General features: G+C 37.3%; 1 protein-coding gene across 1 annotated transcript; it reads left to right on the top strand.

Moving 5' to 3' along the window:
* The first annotated feature begins 426 nt into the window (after positions 1-426).
* On the top strand, positions 427-11,560 carry LOC139714963 (glutamine synthetase-like). The gene is made up of 6 exons (XM_071626612.1): positions 427-652; positions 1,383-1,544; positions 1,973-2,119; positions 7,370-7,509; positions 8,705-8,892; positions 9,600-11,560. The coding sequence occupies exons 1-6, from the start codon at positions 490-492 to the stop codon at positions 9,895-9,897; spliced, it is 1,098 nt and encodes a 365-aa protein (XP_071482713.1). The 5' UTR covers positions 427-489; the 3' UTR covers positions 9,898-11,560.
* The last annotated feature ends 899 nt before the right edge of the window (positions 11,561-12,459 follow it).

Raw genomic sequence — 12,459 nt, 5'->3', positions numbered from 1 at the left:
CTGAGACTACATAACACTTCACAGCACAGGCAACAAGTGCTGCAGTTGATCTGTATGTAGTGATCTCATAGCGATCACAAGCAAGTTCTTTTATGGTATCTTTGAAACAGATCTGCTTTCTGCCTTTCCCTCCAGCTTGTACGGAGACTTTCAGAAGTGATTGAGCTATGTTTGGGGTTGTGTTTTGTGGTTCAAATTTTGGACAGTGTGTGGTCAGATTATAGTGTTATGGCAGCTAGCTATCTCAAATTACACAACCAAATTGCACCAAAATCACAAGAAATAATTTACTTAGTAGGTTTATATCTACTTTACTAAACCCAAGTAAATTTGTTAAACCAAGTTTTTAGTCATCAGGAAGTGTTGATACTTTCAATTATCCTGCTTGTGGGATTTGTTATGTTATTTATTATACTATGTTTTGTCTTGCAGCATTTCAGCTAATCCTACAATATTCATCATCATTTGCAGGTAGCAAAGTGACTCAACATGGCGGATTACTCGGCAGCCACAAACAAAACTGTCATTGACAGGTATCGTGACCTAGACACAAAGGGCAAATGTCAGGTCATGTACATCTGGATTGATGGGACTGGAGAGAATGTCAGAGCAAAGACAAAGACTATGGATTTTGTGCCAGAGAAACCAGATGGTAAATGTCCACATGTACGGTGTGTGCTTGCTCATATAATCGATTCTTAGCAGTGTCATACAGTAAGCACAGTGTAAAATAGGAAGTAAGCCTCTGACTAGATCAGAATTGTTCTTTGGTGCAGGTGATGGTTTCATCTCGTTGAAATCTGATACATGGACTCCTGTTACAACGAAGTCCTCGGGACCGGCAGTTTTCTTTCGTTATATCGGAATTTTGTTATAACCGAACAAATAAACAATAGAAATACATAGAGTGGATGACATCACAGCCCAAATTTTTACTTCGTTATAACTGGAATTTCGTTATAACCGTGTTCGTTATAACGGGAGTGCACTGTATTGTGTTTTAGATGTGGTAGGTTAGCTGATTGATGCTAAACTTGAATTTGTACATTCTACTAGTTCTAGATAGCTATGAGTGGTTCATCTTTTTCAAAGAATGAAAGACTGATTTAGTCCAGTTCAAGGTTTTTGAGATCATACATTGTCTTCAACAGAACAGCATACAACATTGTGTGTTTCAGCAGAAGAAACTTCAATTTTTGCTTATTTCAAATATTTGAATTGTTACTTGTTAGTTAATTATGGAGAAAACTCAAAGCAAATCGAAGCATTTATTTCCATGCCAGTAGTGTCTGTTGGTACATGTAGGCTGTGTTGAGAATTCAAAATTTGATGCAAACCTTATAATATCAACTTTTTTTTTTTATTTTTGTTTCCACATTAAGATTGTCCAGTGTGGAACTTCGATGGATCAAGTACTGGTCAGGCCGAGGGATCCAATAGTGACATGTTTCTCAAGCCATGCCGTCTGTTTGCAGACCCGTTTAGGAAAGGAGACAACAAACTCCTCATGTGTGAGGTGTACAAATATGATTGGAGGGCTGCAGGTAAACACATACCTTTTCTTTTGTAAAGATACCTTATACTGTACATTATAATGTTGAAGTAGGCATATACTATATATGAGATTGACTGTAATGATTTGTATTTCCATTTAAAGCAAAATATGATTGGAAAAGTTAGTGTTTGAAGAGCAAGATTAGTAATATTATTGCTCTGCCTGAAATTGTATCAAGATTTTGCTTGTTTTTATCAAGTGCTTCTGTGACTTTATTTTCCCTAGTCACACACACACACACACAAAAATTGAATAACTTACATTTTGCTCCCTGTCTTTGTGGGGAGTGCTGAAAAGTCCTGGTTAATGTCAACAAAGAATTCTCATGCATCATGAAAAATGAAACAAAAAGAAAAATGTCACCAGTTTTACCTTGTCACCATAAGTTATTTTCTCCTATGATCATTGCATATATAGAAACCAACTTCAGGAAAAGTTGTGCAGAAGTCATGAAGCGTGCTGAAGCCACAAGGCCATGGTTTGGAATTGAACAGGAGTATACCCTCCTTGGATCAGATGGACACCCCTTCGGCTGGCCGAAAGGAGGATATCCTGGTCCCCAGGGTAAGACCAACAAGCCTTTATTTATTATGTTTATATATTAACCAGGCCTGGGGCATGCACATGTTCTTGAGTGCCACATTGGTCACTGGTCAAGTCCAAGATAAGGTCCCCTCAGAAGGCAAAATTTCATCTTTGCTCAATATTGACATATTTGGTATCATTTTGAAGCTTATGAGTTGAAGTTTTGATTTCCATGGAGGAAAAAATGATATGTAAATTTATGCAAATTTCAAGGGCTTCATTTGCATAAATGTAAAACAGCGTTACGTATGGGACATTTATAAAAATTCATATTTATTGAAAGGAAAGCAAATGATATTTGATGAATATGTGGACGTAAGAAGTTCATCAAATAGTTTAACTTGGTATGAAAATTTAGGGATTATGCAAATGATTATGCAAATTAGCTCGTGTCGTATCATGAGATGTCCCATACATAACAAAATGAGGTCATTTTGTAAGGTTTTTTCTGAAATTGCTAAGGTTATTTGAATGCCCTTTTGGAAAGTTCTAATTTATTGTTTAGAGAAATTAAATACCATAGAAAAAAGAAAAAAACGGTAAAAGAAATATTTTTTATTAGGCATTGAAATAATGTTACGTATGGGACAAATGCATTACGTATGGGACATCCTCATATATTGCATGTGAATGCATGTAGCTAGCTGGGAAGGTCTCTCAGTACACAAATGGTCAATCATCCTGAAGAAAGCATCCCAACTTTGTAGCTACTTTTTGAGTTATAGACACTTGAGAACAATACATGTACTTGACTGAACAATTTTCAGAAAGGGGGAGGGGAAGATGGCAAAATACACCATGAAAATCAGCATTAAAGGGATGGTATAGTTTTTGTAGAAATGGGGATTCAGTTTCCAACATTTTATGAGATGACTGGAAACCAATAATATGAATTACTAAAGAGCATACAATTCTAAGACTAGAGGAATTCAAAGTTAATTTGATGGATATCCAATTTGGAACGGTTGTGATATCAAAAAAAAAATAAAGTAAAATGATTTTTTTTTTTTTTTATTGCAAGTGATACACAAATTGTCCTTATTCAGTTTTCAGTAGTAGCCACAACAAAATTCATGGGTATACATACTGAGGTGTGATTCAAATCAATGACCTGACTGCTAGACAGACATCATACATGATTACTGGAATTCACGCAGCAGGTATTGCTTATCTATAACAAAATTAACATTTCTTGTGTCAAGTTGTTTTTTATTGAAACTAAATGGCAAACTGCCCTTTATCAATGGAAGTGAACACTTTAAACTATTCAATTTTTTAGTAGTAACTATCCTGATATACACTGTACATACTCAGGTTGGTCATTAAAAAATATAGAATATGATTGAATATGATCATGATGGTAGATATTTTGGGGATATTGTTCCCTTGACAATCTGGATCAGTATTTGAGTAATTTCAACTGATTCCACCTCAATGATTATGCAAAAATTTGTTTATGGGTATTTTGCAAAATAATTTTGCAAAATACCCATAAACATGGTTCTCCACACGCTAAACGCATGGGGGACAAAGGGCATGCATACTCGGGTTGGTCATAAAAATATAAAAATATGATTGAATATGACTATGATGATGAATATTTTGGGAATATTGTTTCCTTGACAATCTGGATCAGTATTTGAGTAGTTCCAACTGATTTTACTTCAATAATTATGCAAAATACCCATAAACATGGTTCTCCACACACTATGGGGGACAAAGTGTCCCATACGTAAAGCCCGCCGCACACTACACGATTTTGCCCCGATTCACCGGTCTTAAGACCTTAAGACTAGAAATGTGACGTCACAGTCTTGCCATTTTCTAGTCGTACGACTGGGTCTTAGCGCCAGTCATAGAGATTTGACATGTTGAATCTCTACGACCAGTCGTGAGCTTTCAACCATTCACAATGCAGCAAAATGCAAACGCACGCAGTGCGCACTGCGCGCGCTTTACCGTCGGGTCGTATAGTGTGCGGTGTCCGGTCGTACGACTGGTCTTAAGACCCAGCTTGGCTTAAGACTTTAAGACCAGTCGGATCGTGTAGTGTGCGGTGGCCTTAAGTGTCCCATACGTAACATGTCATGTCTGTCTTTAATTAGAACCTGTAATTAGAGCTTTTTACCTAATGACATGAAACTTACCTGTGATAATCTTGAGTGTTGTGACTTTCATCACAGTGAGTTACAAGTTGTGGAATGAAATACTTTCAGAGAGTTTTGAGGTTGAAAAAAATGTTCAAAAAAACAAAATTTTTCTGGTCCCATACGTAACGGCACGTATTTTCTCTTCTAGAATATAATTGTCAAGGTCATTTTTCTCAATTTTTTATGTGATTATACTTCTGGATATCAATCACCATGATAAAGTTCAATATGATCAAAGGCCATTAACACTATTTTTCAGGTCATAAAAGTCTCTGAATGTCCCATACGTAACGTGTGTATTATCTTGGACTTGCCCCACTAAGATTTTTATTCAACAGTAATTTTGCTGGTTTTGACAGGGTTCATGACTTGGGTTGCTGCTAAATTCCCATAGGTTAACCAAGGAGGTTTAAAGGGACGCAAACCCAAAGAGCAATGTGGATTGAGTGAAAGCAGCAACATTAGTAGAACACATCAGTGAAAGTTTGAAGAAAATCGGACAGTCGATGCAAAAGTTACGAATTTTTAAAGTTTTGGTGTTGGAACTGCTGGACGAGGAGACTACTAGAGGTTATGACGTATGAGTGGACAACAATATAAGGAAAATATAAAGAAAATTCCACCAAAAATCATTTTTCATGAAGATTACAAATTCCATCAACTTGATACTGACATATGTTAAGGGAAGCAATTATTCCCCCTGCTTTCTGAATGCAGTTAGTCAAGTGCACTTTCATTATGCTAGAAAAGTGGATTTTTGTTGAATTTTCTTTATATTGTCTTTGTATTGTTGTCCACTCATATGTCATAACCTCTAGTAGTCTCCTCATCCAGCGGTTCCAACACCAAAACTTTGAAAATTCATAACTTTTGCATCGATTGTCCAATTATCCTCAAACTTTCACTGATGTGTTCTACTAATGTTGCTGCTTTCACTCAATCCACATTGCTCTTTAGGTTTGCGTTCCCTTTAAGAGATGGAGTTCCAACTAGCTGTAATTATTCAAACAGCTGCCTTTTTTCTATTGATGCACAAAAGAATTCCACAGGTGCACTTGTGCCTTTGATGGTCAGGGTTCCATGCCGTCGTCTTTTTGAGCAATCTGAAGATTCATTTTTAAACTCTAACATTATATCATCTATATCCTGCTTGTTCATTTTCAAATAGAATGAATGTTCTCTTAATGAGTAAGCAAATGAAACAAAAGTAAATCTTGTCCAAGATTATGTGCAAAAATGTAAACCTGAGCTGCATGTCGTGAAAATATTTGACACTGTACTCTCACTACAAAGCCGATTTTATCTTTCCGATCGCTTCCGACAAATGGCACTGATATGGTATAATTATCTAGTATAGCTCTTTATTTGTTTATATGTTAGATTAGTGTAAAGTCATGGAAACGAGTAATTTAATTTTATTTCATCAATTTTTGTACAATTTTTATTCACACATCCCCGTCGTGCCTGTACTATTGATGTGCCGCCTGTTTTCTGAGAAGGGACGGCGAAAAGCAATTACCATCATATAGACATATCTTCCTTTGAGAGTGACAAGTCATGATGCAATGCCACATGAATTGATTGTCTTCCTATCTGTGAGGCAGCTCCAGTTTAGCACATACTTCAAATATTTCTGAGTGGCGGCATGAAACATGGGATCAAAGGAATTGAGACTGTTGTTACTCCATTTCTCAAACCTCCTTGGGTTATCACATGAAAGTCAGTTCGGAACAGTGCTTGTTAAAAGTGGTTCTCGTATCCAATCTTGTATTTCTTAGTGATATTCCCCTGTAAAGTAATTCAGATAGCTTATTTGTCTATAATGTTTTAATGGTTTGTATCAGGTCCAATCACCTGCCTTCACATACATTGATATTAATTACTTTTGGCAATTCACAATGCACCAGTTGTTGCTACAGCATAGCCATGCACATGCACACTCTCACAATCTATTGAGAATTATGTGAGTTTTCTTCTTTGGTCGAAGGGGAATTTCTGACAACTTTTATAATTTCTCATGAAGAACATAAATGGATAGTGCCATGTTTTAGATTTGTGAAAATTTATTGTGGTCTTTGAGCAGATAGACCAATACTCGGAAAAAACCCAAAAACATAATACTGTATATGCCATATATTTTGTGAGTCTAAATTTTCGCTAATCGGAATTCCCAACGATTTCGCGAGTGGTTAAACTCGAGGTCGTGGAATCCTGTACTGAAAGGGGAAGTGTACATCCATACGTCACATTCACATCGGGATCAGAGTCAATATTTTCTCGTTTCTTTGATTTCGGGAACAGCACCCGACTCGAAAAAAATAAAAACCTCGCAAATTATTAGGCGGAGTGTACAGTATTCAACAAGGATGATAACATATTGTAGGGAGGCTCACATAGTCCAATAATCTAGCAATGTAATTCAATTACTGTACCACTTAACAAATTGACCTGTGCAGAATTTATTCATGTCTTTTGTTCTGCCTCCTTTAGCATCAAATCATGCCTTCTAATGAAGCTGCTATGTCATCGTCCTCTTCATTGTGATTTTCTATGAATTTGGAAAACATTCCTATTCAGTATTGCAGTTGCTATAAACTCTGAAACTCTGTACCCATTTTAACCAATTTATAATATTTCAATCATCCAGAAGTCTCCTTTAACAGCGACCATCACAGACCATTCCAATGTTTTGGACCCCCCCCCCCCCCAAAAAAAAAAAAAAAAAAAAAAAGGAAAAAAAAATTAATAAATAAAAAGTTACTTTGTCCCGAAGTTTTGGCAGGTGGAAGAAGAAACCCAACACAAGATAAAACTTGAAAGTATTACAAAATCTTTGATTTTGACCAGTTTTGCCAATTTGTTTCCAAATGTGATTACTTTGGCTCATCTGTTTCCAACTTTTAAGTCCTTTTGCCTTGGCGGGGGTAAAAGTTTGATGTACTTTTTAGCTTCATTCATAGATACCTAATAAGGCATATGGTAATACTTTCCTTAATTAGTTTGTAGGAAAAAAAATGATTTTGATGCTCTGTATGTGACACAATTTTGTTTATTTTCATTTTTCTTTCATGGGCTATAGGACCATACTACTGTGGTGTGGGAGCCAACAAAGTCTACGGAAGAGACATTGTGGAGGCTCATTACCGTTCCTGCCTTTATGCTGGAATCAAGATTGCAGGAACCAATGCAGAGGTCATGCCTGCCCAGTGGGAATACCAGGTATGTGCAGAAATTTGAACATGCACTGTGTTGATTGCAACATGCAACAAAATGTCCTTGAGAATTATAACAGAGCTTGTTGTAACCACTTAAATCTGCCGTAGGTTTACATGCAAAGGAAAATGGGACCGATGCAATCACCTCATTAAAACAGTTCCTTGTTATAACAGGCTTCACTGTAGTATATTTCAGCTCTCTAGACTCGAAATGTTGGTGTTACTCTTAGTTAAAATAAGACCTGTATCCACCTGATGTGTGTCATGGCAACATTTGTTGGCTTTAACCTCATTTTCTTCAGTAGCAATATTGAAAACTTATTAATGCAATGCTGTAGCCCATACCTATGGTCAATACAGCCCAAGTTTTAATGAAAAATTAAAATTTATTGTAGAATTGTTGAATCTCGATGGGTTTTTTTAGGAGGCAACTGGAAGAAAGGATGAAAATGAACAAATGTACTCTTTGGTGTCTTGACAAGGAAATAAATACTAGAGCCTCCCTGACCTTGGAAGTATTGCTTGTAGACCGAGATGTGTGTACAGTGCACTCCTGTTATAATGAACACGGTTATAACGAAGTAAAAATTCAGGCCGCAACATTATCAGCTCTATATATTTTTATTGCTTATTTGTTTGATATAACGAAATTTCGATATAGCGAAAGAAAGCTGCTGGTCCTGAGGAGGTAGTTATATAACGGGAGTCCACTGTATAACACATCTCGGTTATCATTTGGTACAATACTAGAGGACTCTTTCAATTCAGCAGCATTACTTTGATGCCGCTGCCATATCACAATTTATGTGCACAATACTGGCCACAATGCACAGATTTTATTCAAAGTAGGTATGGCAATGTGTCTTTGAAAAATCAAGCCTCCTGTAACTTCTGGCGATAGTACCCTTGCTTATTCTGTCTGCACTCTACTAGCCACATTTCTCTACAGATCTTTTGTAGACCTTCATTTTTTGGTGATTATCTTGTGTGAGCCACATAGATGGTGTATGGTGAGGGCTATCATTAATATTTTTTATGGTGTATAATGGTCATATCTAGACCAAAGTTATTGGTATTAGTTCTCCTTATACAAGAGTCAAAGTTCATACTTTGCTGAAGTGTATCTACTCTTTCTAATCTACTCTACACACCTGTAGAAGGGCACAATTGTGTTTATAATCTTTTGTTTTCTTTAATAGGTGGGACCATGTGAGGGCATCGAGATGGGAGACCACTTGTGGGTGTCCCGCTTCATTCTACATCGTGTCTGTGAGGACTTTGGTGTCATCGCTACCTTAGACCCCAAGCCAATGGAGGGTGACTGGAATGGAGCTGGTGCACATTGTAACTTCAGCACTTTGGCCATGCGGGAGGATGGAGGAATCAAGTAAGCAAATTTTTTTTTACCCTTGTAAAAGCAACAGAGATAAGTCAAAGCTGCACACTGGCACTGGTCCGACAGTCCCTGACCAGTAAAAATCGCTGTTGGACCAGTAACTTTTTCAGGAATGGACCAGTAAAACATGGAGAAAGTGGCCACCTTCTGGCCTGACAGACCGGTCAGACCATTAAAAAAAAGAACCAAAAAAAAATGGGTTAGTGTGCAGCCCTGGATAAATACAACAGTATTGGCTTACCTATAAACGTAATCAGGCTGGACATTTTTGGTTATGCTAAAATTGGAGGGGGGGCTGGATTCCACGTCTTTGGCCCGAATTCACCAAGGTGGTACAATATTAACCATGGTTTAAACCTTTGACAAAGACTAGTTTTTTTATGGGGCACCAAGTATCGCATGGCCTGTTTCGTTACGAAATCAGTCATTTCGTCAATGTAATGTTACAAAATGTTAACATTACATTGACGAAATGACTGATTTCGTAACGAAATAGGCCATGCGACACTTGGCACCTCATAAAAAACTTTGTGCCCAAAAGTATACAGTACTTAGTCAAAAATTTTCTGAAGTTTTGAGAGGGATTGAAGTTCCATGTAACATGAATATGAAGTCTCTTGGGGATGAAAAAGTAAAAAGAAAGCATAACTTTAATACTGCTTTTATCATAGTGTAATCAATACTGCTTACCCCCACAGTCACATGCGAGCTGCCATTGAAAAGCTGAGCAAGAGGCATGATGAGCATATCCGTGCCTATGACCCCAAGAATGGCCTGGACAATGCTCGCAGACTGACAGGGAAGCACGAAACATCCAGCATTGATGACTTCTCTTCCGGAGTAGCCAACCGGGGTGCCAGCATCAGGATTCCACGTCAGTGTGGCATTGATGGTAAGGGCTACATGGAGGACCGAAGGCCGTCCTCAAACTGTGATCCATACCGCGTTACTGAAGCACTGATGAGGACAACAGTACTGGATGACTGGGAATCTTAAGGAGCTGTTTGTTCTGAATTAGCATATTGTCAGACAGTGAACTGAAATCTTGGTGTTGTAAAGCCCAACATATTCCATGTGTGTAATGCTTACTATGTCTTTTTTCTGTCAAACCAAAACGGGTCCTTCATACTGGGCTCATTTTTGAGCCCTCGGTTACACATCTGAAGTGCTCAAAAGAGGTTTATCACTAATTCTAAATATCTGCAATTCCTGTAATGTGCCTCCAGAATGACTGCTGGCAAAAAAAAAGGAAGAAGAGCAACAATGAATGACTCCCATGAGAGTGGACTTGACTAGTGTTGTAATGATACCATCTGCTATGCAGGTTTTGCAGATTTTGTTTATTTTGTTTATTTTGATTAATTTTTCTTTTCTTTTTCTTTTTCTTTTGTTTTGTTTTGTTTTCCTTTTCCAAGTGAATAATCATGTCACAGCATTACTGGGCAAAAGAATCTTTGGTCAAGCAAGCAGTACCTTCTTCAGCCCTTGAATACTTGTATTGCTTGTATGTAATCGGTTTTATTAGCAACTGTACAGTAGCACTGTTCTTTCAGTGAGTAGTGCTGGACATCGGTTCCAACCCCCCCCCCCCCCCCTTATTATTGCCTTTTTCGTGCATTTCCAATTTTAAAATCTTACATGGTATGTACATAGTGAAAGAAGATCATCGCCATGTATTTTATAAATCTTTTTGATGGTCTTGGAAATGTCTTTTAAGCTATGAATTTGTGTATGTGTACATTCTGAATTAATGGCAGGCTGTAAAGGGTTGTTTGTTTCTGTGCAGAAAGGTTCTTGTATTTCCATTGTATTTTATGTTTTTTACCAATAGTCAAGAGGTCAATAATAGAAACAGAGTACTTAATGGTTTTGTAAATTAAGGCATGAAACGAGGACGTGAAGTGAGTACTCATGGCTGTATTTAAATTCATCGGTGTGAAAAAGCAATTGGCTGCTCATTTGCTATTCATTGATATTACCTAAAGAAATGACATTATCCACCAGAACCTTGTTCAAAGACATTGATTTAGTGGAAGAGAAATGTTAGAATGCCCCCAAGCCAACTTACAAAATGTTCCAAGAAAGTGTAATACAATGTGTTACAAGACCAGGACCTTAGTAAAAGGAATGCATAATATTGTCATAACTACCTGTTGATCAGATGTGTATGTTCATATTTCGTGTGCGGGCCAATCTCTTCATGTGGGTTATAACGAGAATAGAACTTAATCTTGTTCATGACAAGTTAGTGGCGTTGTACAGAATAATCGGTAACCAAAGGAGAATTGGAAGACGTAGCATGGTATTTCCTTTGAACATGCTCTGGATAGATGTACCCTGATGTTGTGATCTTTCTATGAAATTGTCTTGTGGGTTATAATGAGAATAGAACTTCACCTTGCCCATGACAAGTTTGTAGTGTTGTACAGAATAACTAGTAACCAAGGGATAATTGTAAGGTGTAGCATTATTCTTCATTTGAACATGGTCTGGATAGATGTACTGTGAGCCTTGTGATCTTTCAATGAAATTTTGATGACCACCATTGTGGTTTGGACAGGATTATTTGTTATGAAGTCTCTGTGAAAACTGCTGTAGTCTTGCACAAATGTTAATCCTTCATGTCATTTTTATTAAAAAAACATATTTGTAACCCTGATGATGTGTCTTTAATCCCTCTAGTGTCTTGAAACTAAGTTATGTGAGGGAAATGACCATTACATCTATATTTGACCAAAATAAAAGTAACGTGTTTATGCCTATGTCTTTACAAAGAACATCATGTACAATGCTGTACTTGTGTTTTGGGCATGCTTTTTGTCTCTAATCACCTGATCACATTTTCTCTTTTGAATTGTGTGTGTGTGTGTGTGTGGGGGGGGGGGGGTACATTTTTTGTACATGTTTGAGTGGCCGTGTACATATATAAGAATGGAATGCTGAAAAGCCAACCACGTTCTATGGAGGATTACACATAACATGATTGTACAGTGCTTTGTGTGAGGCACATTTTGTGGCCTGTCGGCAACTGATTAACCCTAATCAGGCTGGGGGGGGGGGGGGGGGGGGGGGGCGGAATCCGCCCCCCCCCCTCGATGTTTCGCGCAATATCTTCGCAACGCGATAAGCTCCCGCCGCGATGTTTCATGACTTTTTTCTTTCAAGTATCGCGCAACTTTTGAGACCAAAATTGTTGCGCCCGCGCGTACCGTTTTGACGCGACGCCCGTTCGAAAAAAATTTGTCAACCCCAAAATTGCTCCAAAACGTGATTTTGTGTACAAATCCAATGCAAATTGTGTTTTTTCAATTAATTCACATAAAAATTCATATCTTCACTTAGAATGGCCGAAATTAATTTATTTTAGCATAATAATGCTTCGAAAAATGTCTGTGACAAATTTTGGCCAAAAAACAAACAAAAACAAAAGGTCAAAAAACAATGAAATACATAAATTCAAAAAACAATAAAATACATAAGAAATTAATTTTGATACAGATTTTTTTTTATCCTATGTCTCAGAAGAATGATACAAGAAACATTTTTAAAAAGAAATTA

Source organism: Diadema antillarum, unplaced genomic scaffold, assembly GCF_040938485.1.
Source record: "Diadema antillarum isolate AM-2024a unplaced genomic scaffold, OU_Dant_1.0 seq00002571_RagTag, whole genome shotgun sequence".
Classification (NCBI taxonomy): domain Eukaryota; kingdom Metazoa; phylum Echinodermata; class Echinoidea; order Diadematoida; family Diadematidae; genus Diadema; species Diadema antillarum.
The sequence above is the reverse complement of the archived record's forward strand: the minus strand, read 5'-3'. Positions and strand labels throughout refer to the sequence as shown.